The sequence below is a fragment of the Ammospiza caudacuta genome, chromosome 6 (genome assembly GCF_027887145.1).
Source record: "Ammospiza caudacuta isolate bAmmCau1 chromosome 6, bAmmCau1.pri, whole genome shotgun sequence".
Lineage (NCBI taxonomy): Eukaryota > Metazoa > Chordata > Aves > Passeriformes > Passerellidae > Ammospiza > Ammospiza caudacuta.
Window position 1 is genome coordinate 56,469,997 of NC_080598.1, and position 15,653 is coordinate 56,485,649.

The 15,653-nt window shown below is 39.5% G+C and overlaps 1 protein-coding gene across 1 annotated transcript in view; it reads left to right on the plus strand.

Annotated features, from left to right (window-relative positions):
* ASPG (asparaginase) overlaps positions 1 to 13,018 on the plus strand; it is a 44,820-nt gene extending 31,802 nt beyond the window's left edge. The window contains exons 13-16 of the mRNA XM_058807388.1: positions 4,472 to 4,558; positions 10,428 to 10,527; positions 10,835 to 10,893; positions 12,461 to 13,018. Coding sequence (XP_058663371.1) covers positions 4,472 to 4,558; positions 10,428 to 10,527; positions 10,835 to 10,888 — 241 coding nt within the window. The 3' untranslated portion in view covers positions 10,889 to 10,893; positions 12,461 to 13,018. The remainder of the gene's footprint in view (positions 1 to 4,471; positions 4,559 to 10,427; positions 10,528 to 10,834; positions 10,894 to 12,460) is intronic.
* Positions 13,019 to 15,653: the final 2,635 nt, after the last annotated feature.

Here is a 15,653-nt window from a genome sequence, read left to right on the forward strand (position 1 = left end):
GAGTAGTCAATGCTTTAAACTGTTTAATATTGTAACTTTCTCAATTTTACTGAACATTGCATCAGCTTAATCCCATTTTCTGAGAATTAATATTTGTTTAATTGGCATTTAACTGCAATACAGTATCCACTCATCTTAAAAATAGCTTTCTTCCAGTCTTTTATGTAACGTTTCTCAGTGGCTTGCCTTTTAACCAGCATGCAAACCTGTGTAATGATGACTGATTTTTCTCTTCCATTTATTCATTTGTAAAAATGACCAGGAGTTATGTCTCTTCTTAAAAGCTTCTTAACATAGCACTGTCAGCTGATACACCAGTGACTTGATTTATGTCAATGATAGTCTCCTACATTTTTTGACTTTAGGTGATTCTTTCTTTGTTTCTTTCTAAATAAGAAATAAACTACTGCGTTTCCGCTTTTTCATTTGTAACTCTGCAATTTGCCTGTAGTCTCTCTCACTTTATGCATGAGGCTAAACAGACCACTGTTAATCTAGGCCAGTTGTTTGACATATCAAAATAAGTAGCATTCCTTTAATTTCTTACAGCACCCTCAAGGGATAATTAATTTTCAAAACAATAGAATAATACTTTTTTAATAACAGAAACTCTCTCAGCAGGAAAATGTCTTGAATAAAAAATGTGTATATTTTAAGTAGTAAAAGTGCTTCCATTTACTTGTAGAGCAGTGGTAAAAGGTTGAAAATGGGGAGTTGCTCATATAGTGCTGTGAGAACATCAGATTAGAGGTAGTAAAATTACCTCCCACGTAAATATGAATTTAAATACTTGATATTTTGAAAGGTTACATTTACATTACTTCAGGAAATCTAAGGCAGAGTGAAAATCTACCTACCATTGACTCCAAGAAGCACACTGCAGCCTGTCCTTACAGTGTTTGAGCACAAAATTCTCAGTGATACCATGCAGAAAACCAAATAAGTGAAACTAAGCTGATCCTGCCATAACCATTCTGGTTGCTAGGGGAGCAAGCATGAAAAAGAATGAAGCCAGTCAAGTTTGGATCTACATTACACCTGCATTTCTTTAAGGAGAGTTGGTGGAAGGTGTGCAGCCTAAGGCCCCAGTCCTGCAAACTCTTACATGTGTGTTAATTTCACATGTATGATTCATCCCTTTTGAAGTCAATTCACTTTTAATAAGTGTCTGCCAGCTGAGGGCCTGGGATGACAGGTACTGCACAGAACCTGGATTCCTGTGAGTCCAGAGCCCTCAAGAACTGGTTAGAGTGTGGATGTCTTTACCTGGAACTCAAACTTTGCTCATAGTGCTGAATGTTGAAAACTGCACCAAATCAGATATTCTGCTACAAATATATTAAAAATAGTAGTATACACTCGAGTTTTAATGTCCAGTGTTATGAACAATGGAACCTAACAGGTAGGAGACAGTAGAAACACCTTTTGCCTTCTTGTTTTTTCCTTCAGAGAGGGATGAATAACTGATACTACTAAAAGCTATCTCAAGTAACATATGCAGAATAACATTGTTTCTACAGCCTGTGTCTGACCAAGAGCCATGGTTTGGTGACAGAACACAGTAAGAAAAGGGAGGGTCAGGAACAGCTCACAGGTGACAATGTTAAGCATTTGTTTTTTGCTAAGCATTATCAGGTGGGGCTAAAATGAGCATGAAGCTGTGCATCCAGGGCTGACATGTGGAGGTTGCCATCCCTCTGCACCTTGAGCTTTGACTGTCCAGCAGTTCTGTTCTTGGTTTTGTGCTGTCACCTTAGAACAGGAATTGCATTTGATCTGTTCCCAAGAAGTTCATGGCTCATGACATCACCTGAACTTCAGATCAGCTCCACTGTGACCCTTGTGAGGCTTTTGTAAAGCCACAGGAGAGCAGCACTTAAAGAAACAATTTCTAAAGACAAATACCTCTCCTGTGCCTAAGACATAACAGTATCAGAAAATTCACAGCCAGGCTCTTGAGATATGAGCAGTGCCCTGGTGGTGGGTGCAGGAGAGCAGAAGTGGTGCTCAGGAGAGGCTGAGGTTTGCTCAGAATGTCGATGGCGCTCGGTGCAGGCAGGAACACGCTGCGGAGCCTTGCCTCCCACATACTTTCCATGTGGAGTGGTGGGAATGTCACAGTGGTCTGTTTGCTTTCTTGGACTTCACAGCCTCACTACTAAATCTGACACTTCTAAACTTTGCATTGCTATTTGTCCCTAGTCTTCCTTCCCTTGCCCTGTCTTTAACAAGCAGTAGTGCACAGCACTTCTTCCCATTTTGCCAAGAAATGTGACTTTGAATGATTCATCAGGACATTGTACTTCTGTTTAGAAATGCTTTATTGTAAGCATTTATTGTAAACACTATCAGTTACAATGGTTACAAACATAATTTATTTCAAACTACTTTTATTTTTCCTTGTTTAAATTTATTGTTTAAATTAAATGAGCAGGGTAAATGATCCCAGATCTGTCTGTACCAGATATTTACAGAGCCCCACTCAGAGCAGGAATGGCTGTGGGGTGTGAAGGGCTTTCTGGAGAGATTCTTCCTACCAGTAAGGAGTAAATAGTTACAACAGAAAGAGAAAATCTGTATTTTTGCTGGTATCAAGATACAGTCCTCACAGGTGGAGAACATTGAGGGAAGATACCACACATTACATGCTTTGCAGCCTTTTATCTTTTAGTGCTGTCCCATAGCAACGCTTTTGTTTTAAAAAATGCTCATTTCATGCTGAGATTTCCTGCATAAGGTGGGAAATGAAGAACACTCCAGGGCAGTCCTTGGAGAGTAAACAGACACTCCCCATGTTCTGTTCAGTACCCAATGAGAGCCTGAGTGAACAGACATGTTCTACTTTAATCTATTTCAGGTCAAATTTCATTTCAGCTAATTGCTGTTTGGATTAAGACTAAAAACTAAAAAATTCTTCCATGTAGAATTCATGCCTTACCATGGATTGAGGAGCAGGAGAGGATGCCATTGTTTGCTGGCTCAAGGAGATGCTTGTGGATGACGAGCCATGTTGTAAGGGACCCACCTGAGGAAATATTTTAGATAACTAAGCAAACTTGAGGCATGGGCTGTCCCAGCAATGCTTTGCTATGAAGCAAAGGAAGATTTTTTTTTTTTTTTTGGCTGTCAACTGGAACAAAGTATAATTAAAAAAAAAATAAAATCTGTCTCCTAGGGTCAATAAGCTGTGTTTGGAAAGGTGAAATGATTCCTATAGCACATGCACAGTTCTTTGGTTAGTTTAGAAGCTAAAGCTCTTATATGGAACATATAAGCTTTATATGGATAACTGTAAAGTAACTTCTGATTGAAGATGGAGTTTCCTAAAAACAGGCAGAGGGATTAGATAAGTAGTTTAGTCCAATTCAAAAATGGAAAGGCCCATGGCTACCACCAAGTGATTAAGCAGAAAGTGTATGTGAGCTTATTTGTAATTTTGAATTACTACAAATGATCTTTTAGGTTATTGGTTGGAAAAACTCATGTATTTCCTATTAAATTATAAGCCTACCTCTTTATTTTGAAGTGTTATATTATATAAATTTACTTAAAACAGGAACTGTGAAACTATTCCAGATCTACTGGGTCATCATGCTCTTTCTGGAGGAAAAAAACTTGTGTTTTAAATTGTAAACTAGATCAGTTGTTTAACACAGAAGCATTCTGTCATCTCCTTTTCAAACCTAGTTCTAAACCTTCCACTAGGTTAGTTATGAAAAATGTATTTTGCAGATTTTTTACTTGTCATTTTCTACCCACAATAGTACCTTTAGAGAGCAGCCTTTCCACAGAGTCTCTTAAGCATCTGACTAAGATGTAGGTTTTGGCTGGCAGTGCCATTTGTCCCTTCACCTTAAAGGAAAGGACAAGGAAAACCTCCTAAAATCTCCAGGTAGAAATCAATAATAAATGTATTGGGGGGAGGAAGTTAGGAAAATATGTGCTTTTTACAGAGGCTCATAAGAATACTTACCATTATTTTGAAGCCCTAAAAATCTGATTAGCTTCTCCATTAACATAAAGATTCGTTGCTTATCTGCAAGACACAATGTTTTATTTAAGACTGATATGTATGGGGACTGTATTCTTTAAAATACAGGAATGATGCTATGTAATAAATATTCTGCCTATTTGCATGTATTTCAGTTACTAATATTTCTACTGTTTAATTAAACTAGCTCTAAGGTTAAGACACTAAGAACTCTTGGAAGAGAAGGGTGTGCATCCCTTTCCTTTTTAGAGCTGAACTTAACACTTCCTTGAGCTTAGTGTGTGAATGAGTTTTTGAGAGGGAGGGAAGCTCTGTCTACTGCATCTGTCACCTTGGAAAAGATTCATTGGTTCTGTGATTGTGGAAAAGAGAATGTGAGAACTTTCCCTGTTTGTGTATATGACAATGTTGGATTCAGGGGGAAAATGTCACTTTCAAGGTCAAGTCACTTTCTCATTTTTTTCAATTCCTCTCATAAAGGCACTTCTCAGTGATTAACTTGCTACGAGAAACAGGAGCACACCTGTCAAGCCATGACTTGGAGGATGTTGGAACAATTCTCTGCAGGTAAATGTGATCTATGAAGTGGCCCTAAAATGGATATGGAGTGGGATGGTTTTTCTTTTTTCTCCTCTCAGAGGAGACTCAAAAATGGAGCACTTTCAATAAACAGTTGGTTCCTGGCACATGAGGGAGTTCTTTCTGTGATAGATGAATAATAAGGCAACAAGGGAAGTGATGAAATGAAGAATCAACTCTGTTTCAAAGCACCAATAACTCAAGAGAGATCCAAGGGAGAGAGGATTGTGAGGATAAGTGAACTGGAAGAAAATAAATATCCCATTTCCCCCCAAAGTCTCTTATTAAGGAATGGTGAAAAGAAGCTCTTCAAGGTGTGATTTTCTAATATCTCTCTAAAAATAAAGCTGCACAAATCACCATTTTTATTGTCTTAAAGTCCACTTTTCACTTACTTTGGAATGGCTTCCATTCTAATTAGTACATAGTATTGTTCTTAAAATAACAAAATCAAATAGACTAATAGGTTTAACCCCAAAACTTGTGAACTGCTGCTCACCATCACTATAATTAATTTTAAGAGGATAAAATTCTCTTAAAGCTGGCTTTCCATACAGTTACTTTCAATATATAGCAATGTGGATATGTGTTATAAAAAGAAATAGATGTTAGATTTCATTTTTTCCAGTACTGGTCCTGAATTACAAATTACTCTGAAAATTCTGAGAAGGTTCCATGTATTTCCAAAAGTTACTTGTAATTTTTACTTAATTTCCTCTTCTCTCTTCTTTTGTAAAACAAACATAAAACCCCTGAGCACTGGCCTCTATATTCAGGACTTGGCAGGAAATCATGAGACTGCAGGGACTGGTCAGTGCTGTATAATGTTCACCAAACAAGGTCAAGGTGAAGCTTATGTGTGTTCTGTGTGGAGACTGGACTCTGTCCTTTGAGTAATTCTGGAATTAAGGATCACTGTCTGGAGTGTTTCCATTGTCATAACATGCTCAGAGGAGACTGGCTAATAAGACTTTTACCATGGAGTCAAAAATATGCACTTCACAGGGCACTGCAAGTGACAGGACAGAATTAAACCCTTGGTTTGTGCAGTTTGCCAAAAAAAGGTTTAGGGAATGACATTTCTCTGCAAATAAACTGGCCTCTTTCTGGTGGCATGTGCAGAACCAGTTTGGCTAGCTGACCTGGCAGTAACATGTCCAAAACAAACAAAAAAAAATACAAACCAAGAAGAGGAAAAGGGTTCTTCACACACAATAACAAAATGGGGTTCCCATGCAGTTTGTTACAGCTTTTTAGGGATCATTGTGCACCTGGATCTGTATGGCCTGTCCCAGGAGCAGAGCCAGGCAGTGGTCAGCCTTCAAGACAGTGCTGAAGTGGCTGCTCATACCCTGCTCCTGCAGAGCTGCAGCTCTTCATTTGCTCTGCTGTTCAGAGGGTCTGGCATACTCATTTCTAACAAAGTGGACTTTTTCCACAGTGTTACTCAGCTGTTACTAAATCTGAGGTGTTGGTGTTTGTCTCTGATATTTCCACAGTGTCCCCAGATGACCTTAGTGATAGGCTCATTTTCCAGCATGCTCTGGCTCACTTCTCTGTCCTCTCTCTTGTTTTAAGCCCCTCTTTGCAAGCACTGGCACCTTCATGGCACAGCTTGAACATGGCCACATGGTCAAGCTGTTTACAGAACCATCTGTTTATAACATCTCCCTTTGTCTAATTTGAACTATTTTCCTATGTTTCTTCTATCTTGTAATGAGCCTTAAGCTGCAATTTCTACAAGTCTGAATTTGTCACCAAGGCAATATGTCAAGTTCTTGGGGTTTAGAAGGATAAAGCTGCTTGCTTTCTGATAAGCTCAGTGTTTCTGCACTTGGCTAACTTAACTTTTTCCCCCATGCAGTTCTCTCTGAATTAAACTATAAGCATGGTTTCCCTCTGCACCTACCAATCCTCAAACAGACTATTATCAAAGACCATGAATAGTCTCCTCAGCCTCCTTCTGTTTAGACTCATAATTTTAGAATAGAATAGAATAGAATAGAATAGAATAGAATAGAATAGAATAGAATAGAAAAGAATAGGAGTAGAATAGTTCACTTGGAAGGTTATGGAGATAAAATGAAAATAAATGTGTTCCTTTGGCACTGGTGATGTTTGAGAGAGAAAGGAGTACCAGCCAAAACTGAGGGTTGAGAGTATCAGTGGGAACTCTTGTGTAGGAAGTGGAGATGCACATAGTTATTAAATCTTTCATGGTTTCATTTGCTGGTGTCTTTTTTAAAGTGAGAGGTGTTAGTCTGGTTTTAAAATCACTTTGTTGATGTTTGGTATCTGGTTCAAGGCTTTGTTTGGAAATGAGATCTCAGTGTTAGTAATCTGTTTAAAATGTCAGAATATCTTCTCATTTTGCACTAGTATTGTCATTTGTCTGAAAAACCAAACCATGACGAGATAAATTGGGACACCCTTATTCTGAAAGCTTCTGGACTTCTGGAGTTGGTAAACAGTTGTTGTGTGTTTGTTTTTTAAAGGGAAAAAAGCTTGTGTAGAATTGAGGTACTTCAAGTCTGTACTTCACAAAATGAAACAGGGGCACAAAGCCAAACCAGCTTTCTCATATTCTTAGATTTCATAAAATGATATTTTATGATATATAGAAAGATAGAGCCTTTCAAAATCACCACCTTTCAGAATAAGAGGCCTCTTCAATTTAACATAAAGAGGGGGTAAGGCTGGGGAAGGAAAGGTAAATATCCCTCTGCAGGATAAGGACCAAGCTTCTACTGCTTGCTGTTTTTCAAAGAAGTCTGTCTGAGCTGAGAGAGATGTGGAGACAAGCTAAGAACAGCACTCCCAAATCTGTTCAGGACAGAGCAATCCATGCCTTGTGCTGGACTTTTTTTTCCCCCTTTGGATCTTCATCTTAAAAGGAGAAAAAAAGAGGAAAAAGATTTTTCTCTTATGTCAGGCTGATGATATACCTGAAAAAAAGGAAGTCTGTCCTGATTACTTTATATAGACATGGAAAAATGAGAATTGCTGATAAAGCACAGCTTTGTGTCCCAGGGAAGGATGAAATCCCAGTACATGAAGAGGCAGGAAGGAACCCAAGGTGTATTTGACTGTACTTATTACTTCCCAAATCTACAGCTGCATTGGTCCTTGTCCTTATAACCCTCTGAGCCCTGACAAGCTTTGCTCCTGGTCCCCTGGCAGGAACAGAGCACCCCTTAAAATGCAGCTTTTGGTGTGATTGTAGGCACAGACAGCACTGTCACTGTTCCTGATCTTAGCTCTGTCATCATCATGGTACATTAGCCCTGCTGAAACTGTGAACTGGATACATAATCATTTTTCTGAATGCAAGAGTACTGATAGGCAGGATGCCTGGGATTATCAGCTGTTAAAGGTATCAGAGTTTAGTAAACTGTGGTAGATAGTTCTTTATCAACAAAGCAGGTTTTAAACATCATGGGAAGTGTAAATTGAAGATATCTTTGTTCTATTCAATTATATACCAGTGATGGACTTGCTTCTTGGAGGTTGCACTTGTAGTTGGAATTGCTGGCATAAATATCTGTGAGATAAATACAGAGTCAGGGTTCCTATAGTGTAAATTGAGAAGGCCTCTGTATGTATTTTAACACTTACTGTGTATAAAGGAAATCCAGATGTCTATGGCTTGACTGTGGAAATCTGGATTTGGAGGAGATGTTTTGTGGTGCTTATGGTGATAATCAATCTACTAAATAGTAGGTATCTTTTATTTAGACTGGTATCTACATTTTCTCACAAGCTACATCACCTTTTGTTCTCTGAACACAGTCTCCATAGAATAAAGTTCTCAATTGATCAGTAAATGGCTGCTGCAAAATGAAGATACTTCTGTGTATTTGGATTGCTCTAATGTCACAAAAGGAGACCACAGTTTTGCCCTCTGCAGCGAGGGTTAATTTTCTCTTTCTGAATGGTGCTGTTAACAGGCAGTTAATTTTCGAGTTAGCACAGCTGTCCTTGTCTGTTGCTTACAGAGATGTGGCTGAGGTGCCCTGGGTGTGTGGGTTGGTAATATTTCTGAAAGTCTTTGACCAAAGTGGTTTCCACTTCACGCATGGCTGAATGATGTGATTCTGTTTGGCAAATACAGTGTGCTGTCCTGTCCAGTGTTGGTGATGCTCATATAAACTCTCTTGGTCGGCTTTCTATTTCTTCCTTTAACCTGTGACCTTACAGTGTTAACAGCAAGAGACTAGGCTTTGTAAATAAAGATAATTCATGTGTTCCAGAAGTGGCTGCTAAGCAATTTCTTTGCTTTACTAATGCTTACACTTTTTCTTTACTAATGCTCACCCCTCTTTCCTGAAGTTTCCTTACCAACCTCCCACTGAGCTTCCTGTTGGACCTCCTTTGCTTTCCTCTGTTTCCTTACTGCTTCTGAGGGGCCTTTTCTGTTCTGAGGGCAGTTTTCATTAATGATTTATTGATCCTTTCCTTCATGATGCCAGACTGAAGCACTGCTAAACCTCTTAGTACCCCACTACCACTTCCCTGTCCTCAAAGGCCTCAGCTGTGGGTCACCTGGGGCTTGCATGGAGGAACACAGAGACCATTTGCTTTCCCTTTTCATGCCCAGCCTCTGGGATTGCTGCAATTAGAGGTGTCCACTCCCCTGAAAACATATTTTCAGGTACTTAAGTGATTTAATGAACAACAGAAGTGATTTCAGCCTAGCAGAGAAGTGAAGGTTGCAGCCCTGCTTTCATGGTTTCTTCCATGACTGCCCCTTGCATCTTGAGCCTTCTCCATCCCTCACCAGGCCTGCCTGGCTTGGCCATCACCCCCAGGAGTTCATCCCCATCCCTGCTGTCAGCACAGTGCTTGTCACCCACAGCAAGCTCTGGTTAAGGCAGAAAACTCTGAACTTAATAATGTTGGGGAAGCTTCCCCTTTCTTAATGAGATTCAACCTCACCTGATGATTATCAGCAGGGTTCTGCTGAAACAATCTGCAAGCTCATGGCAAGCTCAGGTCTGAAGCCTCAGAGATGTTGGTATCCTGAAAAGTCTGAAGGTCATCCTCCCAATCTTCCCCTCAGTTCAGCCCGTCTTCAGGCTTGGTACAGACTGGCATGATTCTGCATATGCTCTTAGCCTTTTTACCAAAATGAGAGTTAAAAACCAACTTTACATATTGTGGATGCGACCACCAGCAGGTGTGCAAAGAAATTACCTGGTGTGCATTCCTCTGAGAACTTTAACTCACATCTTTATATAGGATTCATTCTGATCCTTTCTATTGCTTGTTATATGTGGCAGACAGAGGTCATCTTTGAAAAGACCTTTATTCTTTTTTCTGTTTGCTACCCATTTAAATCCCACAAAGTGTTTTGTGAAACTCAAATAATATCACATAAATGAACTTAATGTCTAATACTAATAGCAAGCACAGTTATGCAAACTCATGAAGGGGCTTTCTCAGGGGTTTTAAATAAGTCCTGTGGATTGCTGGCACATCTGCTTGTGCTCTCACTCAGCTGCATCTTGATTTAGCCATTGCCCTCTCCCCAACTCATTTCATGAGATAAATATTGTGTTGTGAAATATGAAACTGCGTGACTTTTTTTTCCCCTTTGGTCATAGTCACACCCACTATGTGAAACTAGCCTGTTGTAAGTACTTATAGCACAGCCCTAATAATTTAAGGAACTGATTCATCAGGCTGTGTTGCTTGCTCAGCTATTCAAAGCTGTTGTAATAGTGTTCCTTACCTCTCTACCCTGGCAACCATGTTGAGCCTGGTTCAGCCTTCACCTGCTGAGCTCATTGACAGGAGCCAGGAGCTCACTGAAATTAACTGAAAGATTTAGAACCAATATTAATTATTCTTTTTCCAGCCTTACAGCTAAAGGTGATTTGGATGGGCTGTATGCCTGGTACCTGGCTGGTGCAGACCTGGAGCAAACTGGTTATGATGGCAGGAATCCCCTACAAGTAGTAAGTGTCCATACAGCTGTGCTCCCTTGGTGTGCTAGCTGAGCAATGACACGTGCTCTTGGATAATATTTATTTGGGAAAAATATATGTTGGACTATAAACGGGATTAGAATTTGTTACAAACTCAAATCTGGTGCTATTGTGAAGTAGTAAATAGTTGGAGCAAGAATTTTCTCTATGTTGGAGGAATTAAAATTTAAATTGGATTTTAATGATTTTGTGGTAACGTAGTCTTAATTCCCACAAGTGAGTATTTGCATGTCCTGGTGCAGAGGATGACAGAATTTATTCATGTTTCTACTTACAGGCAGAGGCTACAGGACAGAAGGAGGTTCTTGACTTCCTTAGACAAAAGCAGTAGGAAAGGTAAGATTTTGTTCTCAGGTGCTGGAGTACTGAAATGTATCATCAGCACAAGCATGAAGAGGGATCTTGTATTTAAGCCCTAGTACACCCCGGGACATCTGGGTTCATCTGCTGTCCCTGTCTTGGTTCCTGATGTGACTCTGACTACTTAATCCTTCTTTGTAGAGTGGGGCTAATATTTATTATTCCTTCTGCCTGAACCTGGAAATGCTTTTTTGTGCATTCCACTGTGAAGTTCTGAACTTGGTTGGGAATGTAAAAGCTACTAAATAAAACCACTGAAAGCAACAATGTGATGTTTCATCAGCCTGTTGCAATAAAAGGCTCCTCTGTCTTGTCTGCTTTGGAGAGGAAATGCCTTTTATCAGGCACACTGGCCAGGCCTGGCTCTCAGGGTGCTGTGTCCCAGCACAGGAGTGTCCCCTTCCCAGGACAGCTGCACGGCCACCACAGCCATTCAGGAGGGGCCACTGTGCCACCTGCAGCACCTCCAGCTGCCCTCTCCTCCTGGCTTTGATGGAGCACCCTAAGCTGGACAATCTCCTGGTGTAACATCATCAGCCACATGGGAAATTCACATTTGTCACAGAGCAGAGTTAGCTGCACTCCACAGGCCTGCAGGCAGCTCTGTCACAGAGAGCTGTGCCCAGGGCTGCAGTGCCACAGCCTCCCTCCCTGTTCCTCAGGCCAGGGGGCGGCTCCTGGCTGTGCCTGGCACGAATCCCTTCTGTGCTGCCATCATCCTCAGTGTGTGTCCCTGGCCCTGTGTGTGTGTGCCTCGTGTTCAGAGCATCAGATCTGGCAAGTCCCTCTAAAGGGAACTTGTTGGGGCATTTGACCTTCTCCAGTGCTGTGCTGGAACTGGAAACATTTAAAACACTTGCCTTTCATTTCTCAGAGCTCCTTCTGATGCAATACATTGTTGATTTAGATATCTCCAATATATTGGCAAGTCTAATCCAAATTTAAATACTGGGAGGAGATTATCTCCTTTATTTCTTAAAATTAGCACAAAATGTAGTTAAAGGTTTTGCTGCATCAGTGGTTATCTGACCACTTGTGTGTCCCATTTGAGAGATGTTAGAGGGGACTGCAACTGGAATTTTTTATTTTCTCTATACTGGTATAAATTAATGAAGAATGCAATCAGGCAAATTTCTTTTTGCTTTCCATTAAAGTTTTGGGGTTTTCTTTGGTTTTATCTGATATAGGAGGACTAGATACAATCACAGTCTTGAGCATTTAAATGGAAGTTTTCCAGTAGTCAGGATGGCAATGCTAAAATACCTTTAGAATATGAGTTATGCTACAAAGGGATTTCCATTTTCATTAAAATAAGTTTGCAAAAGTCACTTTTCTTTTGTAAGTGAGGAGTGAATGTGTTAAATCCTCAGCTCCTCCATGGATCATCTCACAATTCCTTTGGACTGAACCCCCAGCAGTGTAGGCGGTCTGAAGGAAGTCTCCAGCACTGCCTGAGAACTGGCTTGGCAGGCTACAGGGGATCTGTTCTCAGGAAGGCTTTGGATACTGCCTGGCTCTAAACATCCATTCCCTCTTTCTCCAGGGGCTGGAGAAGATGGTCACTGCTCATCAGCAATACCAGCTTGAAGCATTCATGGTGTTAAGCCATTATGGGAGGAAGAGAGGAAAGAAACAATGGTGGTGCTGCTTGGGGCATGCAGGAAAGCTGCAGCTTAGAAAGATTCTTTATTTAGGATCACACTGATTGTCTAAAAATCATTTGCTGCCTTTATTTTTTAATCACTGTTCTGGAAATAAATTATTTTAAGTGAGTGAGGCTGGAATGCATGGCTGTTCCTGCTACAAGTTCTGATTTTAAAGAGGCCTTTTGAATGTTCTGACATTAAACCACTGAGGACAGTATTGCAGGCATAGCAAATGGAAATGCTGTGCTGAATTCATACCAAGGAAAAACAGTGGATTGTGCATTTCTGGGTTTCAGCTAATAAAACCTCTGAGGAACAATGTTGATTTCACTTGGTCTGTTTTTTTGCAATGACTTTTATCACTCCAGCTGCAATTACAGCAATTGTGAGTGTCAGTGCAAACAATTGAATCAGTCATGGGCATCTGCCTGCAGTTGTGTACTAATCTTCACCAATGTGTCACTGTAAACCCTCACTTGAAATGAGTAGGAGGCAGATGCCATAAAGCATGTTTGTGGGACTGCCTGAGTGAATTGATTGTTTTGTTTCTAATAGCATCTTTCCCACATCCTGACCGGAATATAATCAAGATTGCTACATGCTGGACACATCATTCTTTGGACTGTAAATGGGATCTCACTGTTAACAGACCCCAGTTTAAAGTCCCAACTCTTGCAGACTCAATAAAGAAGGTGATATGTACGTGTACAGCTGTGTCTGCCCTAGAATATGTAAATGTAGGGAATACTTCAGGCAAATGAATATATTGGAGATGGCAACTTTTAATTTCACCTACAGCTTCTGCAGTGATCTGTGTGGATTTTCTATCTGCTGCATCTGAAGGGAATCTTTGAAGTGCAGATAGTTTTTTCTTTTTCCTTTTTATACCACTCAACCTTCCCACAGCTATTCTTATCATGGAGAAATGATTACTTGCTGAGCCTGCTGGTATTAAAAGATTCCCAAGGTGTACTGCATGTCAGATCACACCAAAACAAGGGGGCTGTACATGCAGTGTGAGAAAATGCTGCATACACTCCAGTTAAAAACAAAATGGTAAAAATACTTGATTAATGTGAAGAGTAGTGCACATCTTCACTGTGGTCATAAAAATCACAACTAAGCTGCCTCATTATTAAATTATTGATATTACATAGCAATGAACATGATTTAGATTGAATAAAATGAATACAGAATTAAATAAATAAGATCTAACATCAAAAATCAGACATCAAATTTGTAGTATTTTTTTGGTGTCTTATTTGTAAATACATAACGTTGATGATGTATGTAGCAAAGTATTGTTTCTGAAAATGTTTACAATCAGGAGTAAAATCATGCACAGAGTCTTCTTCCTATGGTGTTCAGAACTATTATCTTGCCTCTTCAATAGTCTGAGTGTTGATGCACTGAACCAGGAAGTCCCTTGATAAATTTCTCCACAACTGACTTTCCTGGCATTAGAATATTTTCTATTTTTAAATTATTCTCAGATGCCATCATTTATTCACAACAGCACCCATTCTTTATTTCTGTATCAAAATGACTGACTGCAGCACAGACAGAAGCATCAATATTTTCTTCATACTTTTCAATAAAGGCCCATTTGATTTACAGAAAAATTTCTAAATAAAACATCTTACATTTCTAAAATATCCATCTGTAGTACAAAAATACTTTTTCTTTTGAACAAAAAATTATATTCTAATGTGAACTACTGAAATAATAGGTCTCAACAGTAAAACTGAAGGAGAGGGAAGAAAATAGCCAACCATTTTGGTCCTGCATATAAGCCAGTTAAAGACACTAAGTACAACATTTTGAGATGTTATCCAGAAAGAAGACTTTTAGTTAGAAGCTAAAATGAAACGGTTTGGGTCATGTTTAAATTAAGAATTAAGCAGTATTAGCTACTTTCTGACAAATCTTTACAGAAATATATATATATATCCTGTTAATATATCATCTTACTTAAGAATGTTCCTGCAACTTTTTAGAAAATTTGTGATTTGCCTTATAAATAAACCAGTGTGTTTTAATGGCAGACATATGAATGCAAATTTAATTTTTATCTGAGAAAGAACTGGATCTCTTTTATATATATCAGAATTTCATTCAGGAACTGTTAACAGTCTCTAAGTGTTAAGAGAAACTTGACTTAACTTAAATGTAGAGGGTGCTGTGGCAAGAACCACCCAACAAAGGCCAGAAACTTCAGCTCTTGACTCAATGCTGGAGATGAACTTCAGTAACACCTTGGAGATTCTGTGTTGTCTTGTTCGTCTACTACACCCTTTGCTTCATGCTGGATTTAATAATCATAATTATACTCTCTGTGATAACTCTCAGTCTTATGATGAATCTATTTGTGTGTAGTAACTCTTCAGTTTTGCATAGTTATTGCTCAAAAGTAAAATCTAAATATTAGTAAGGAATAAAATTGATCCTATTTGTTTCTACCTATTTGTTTCAGTTACTATGAGCAGCAGATACTGTCTTTCATTAGTTGAAGTATGCTAGACATCCCAGAGGCAGCTTCGTTTTTTGAAACATCCTAATTTTTCTCCTTCAGATCATTCCTGAAAAGATCCCATACACTCTTCTTTTCATCCAGCAATCCTCAGTAAAGGGTTGCATATTAAGCAGCCCTACAGGGCTTTGGGTATTGCAAACACACTCATTCCATTGCCAGCACCAACTGTGGGTACAGCTCACAACTCCTCAAGCAGCTCCAGACACCCATGATGTGCAGGTACCCTTCCACAGCTACATCCAGCTGCAGTTTGGGAGATCTGGCCTGTGAGGATCAGCTGCAGATCTGTGCTTGGTGTTTTATACACAGTACACATCGAAATGGCATGGTGGAAACTGGATAAAGTTACTTTTGGGTTTTGGTTTGGGCTTTTTATTTTTCTTTTTGTTTTTTTGCTGTTTTTTTGTTTGTGGTTTTTTGTGCAGAAAAGCTTGTGATATTTTTTACTATCAGTTTTTAATTAGAATATAAAGTGGCATTTTATTTTGTGCTAGGAAATGGCAGTGGCTCCCATTCTTTTCCAGCCTCAGTGTAATAGTGCAAGTGGTCAGGCTGTA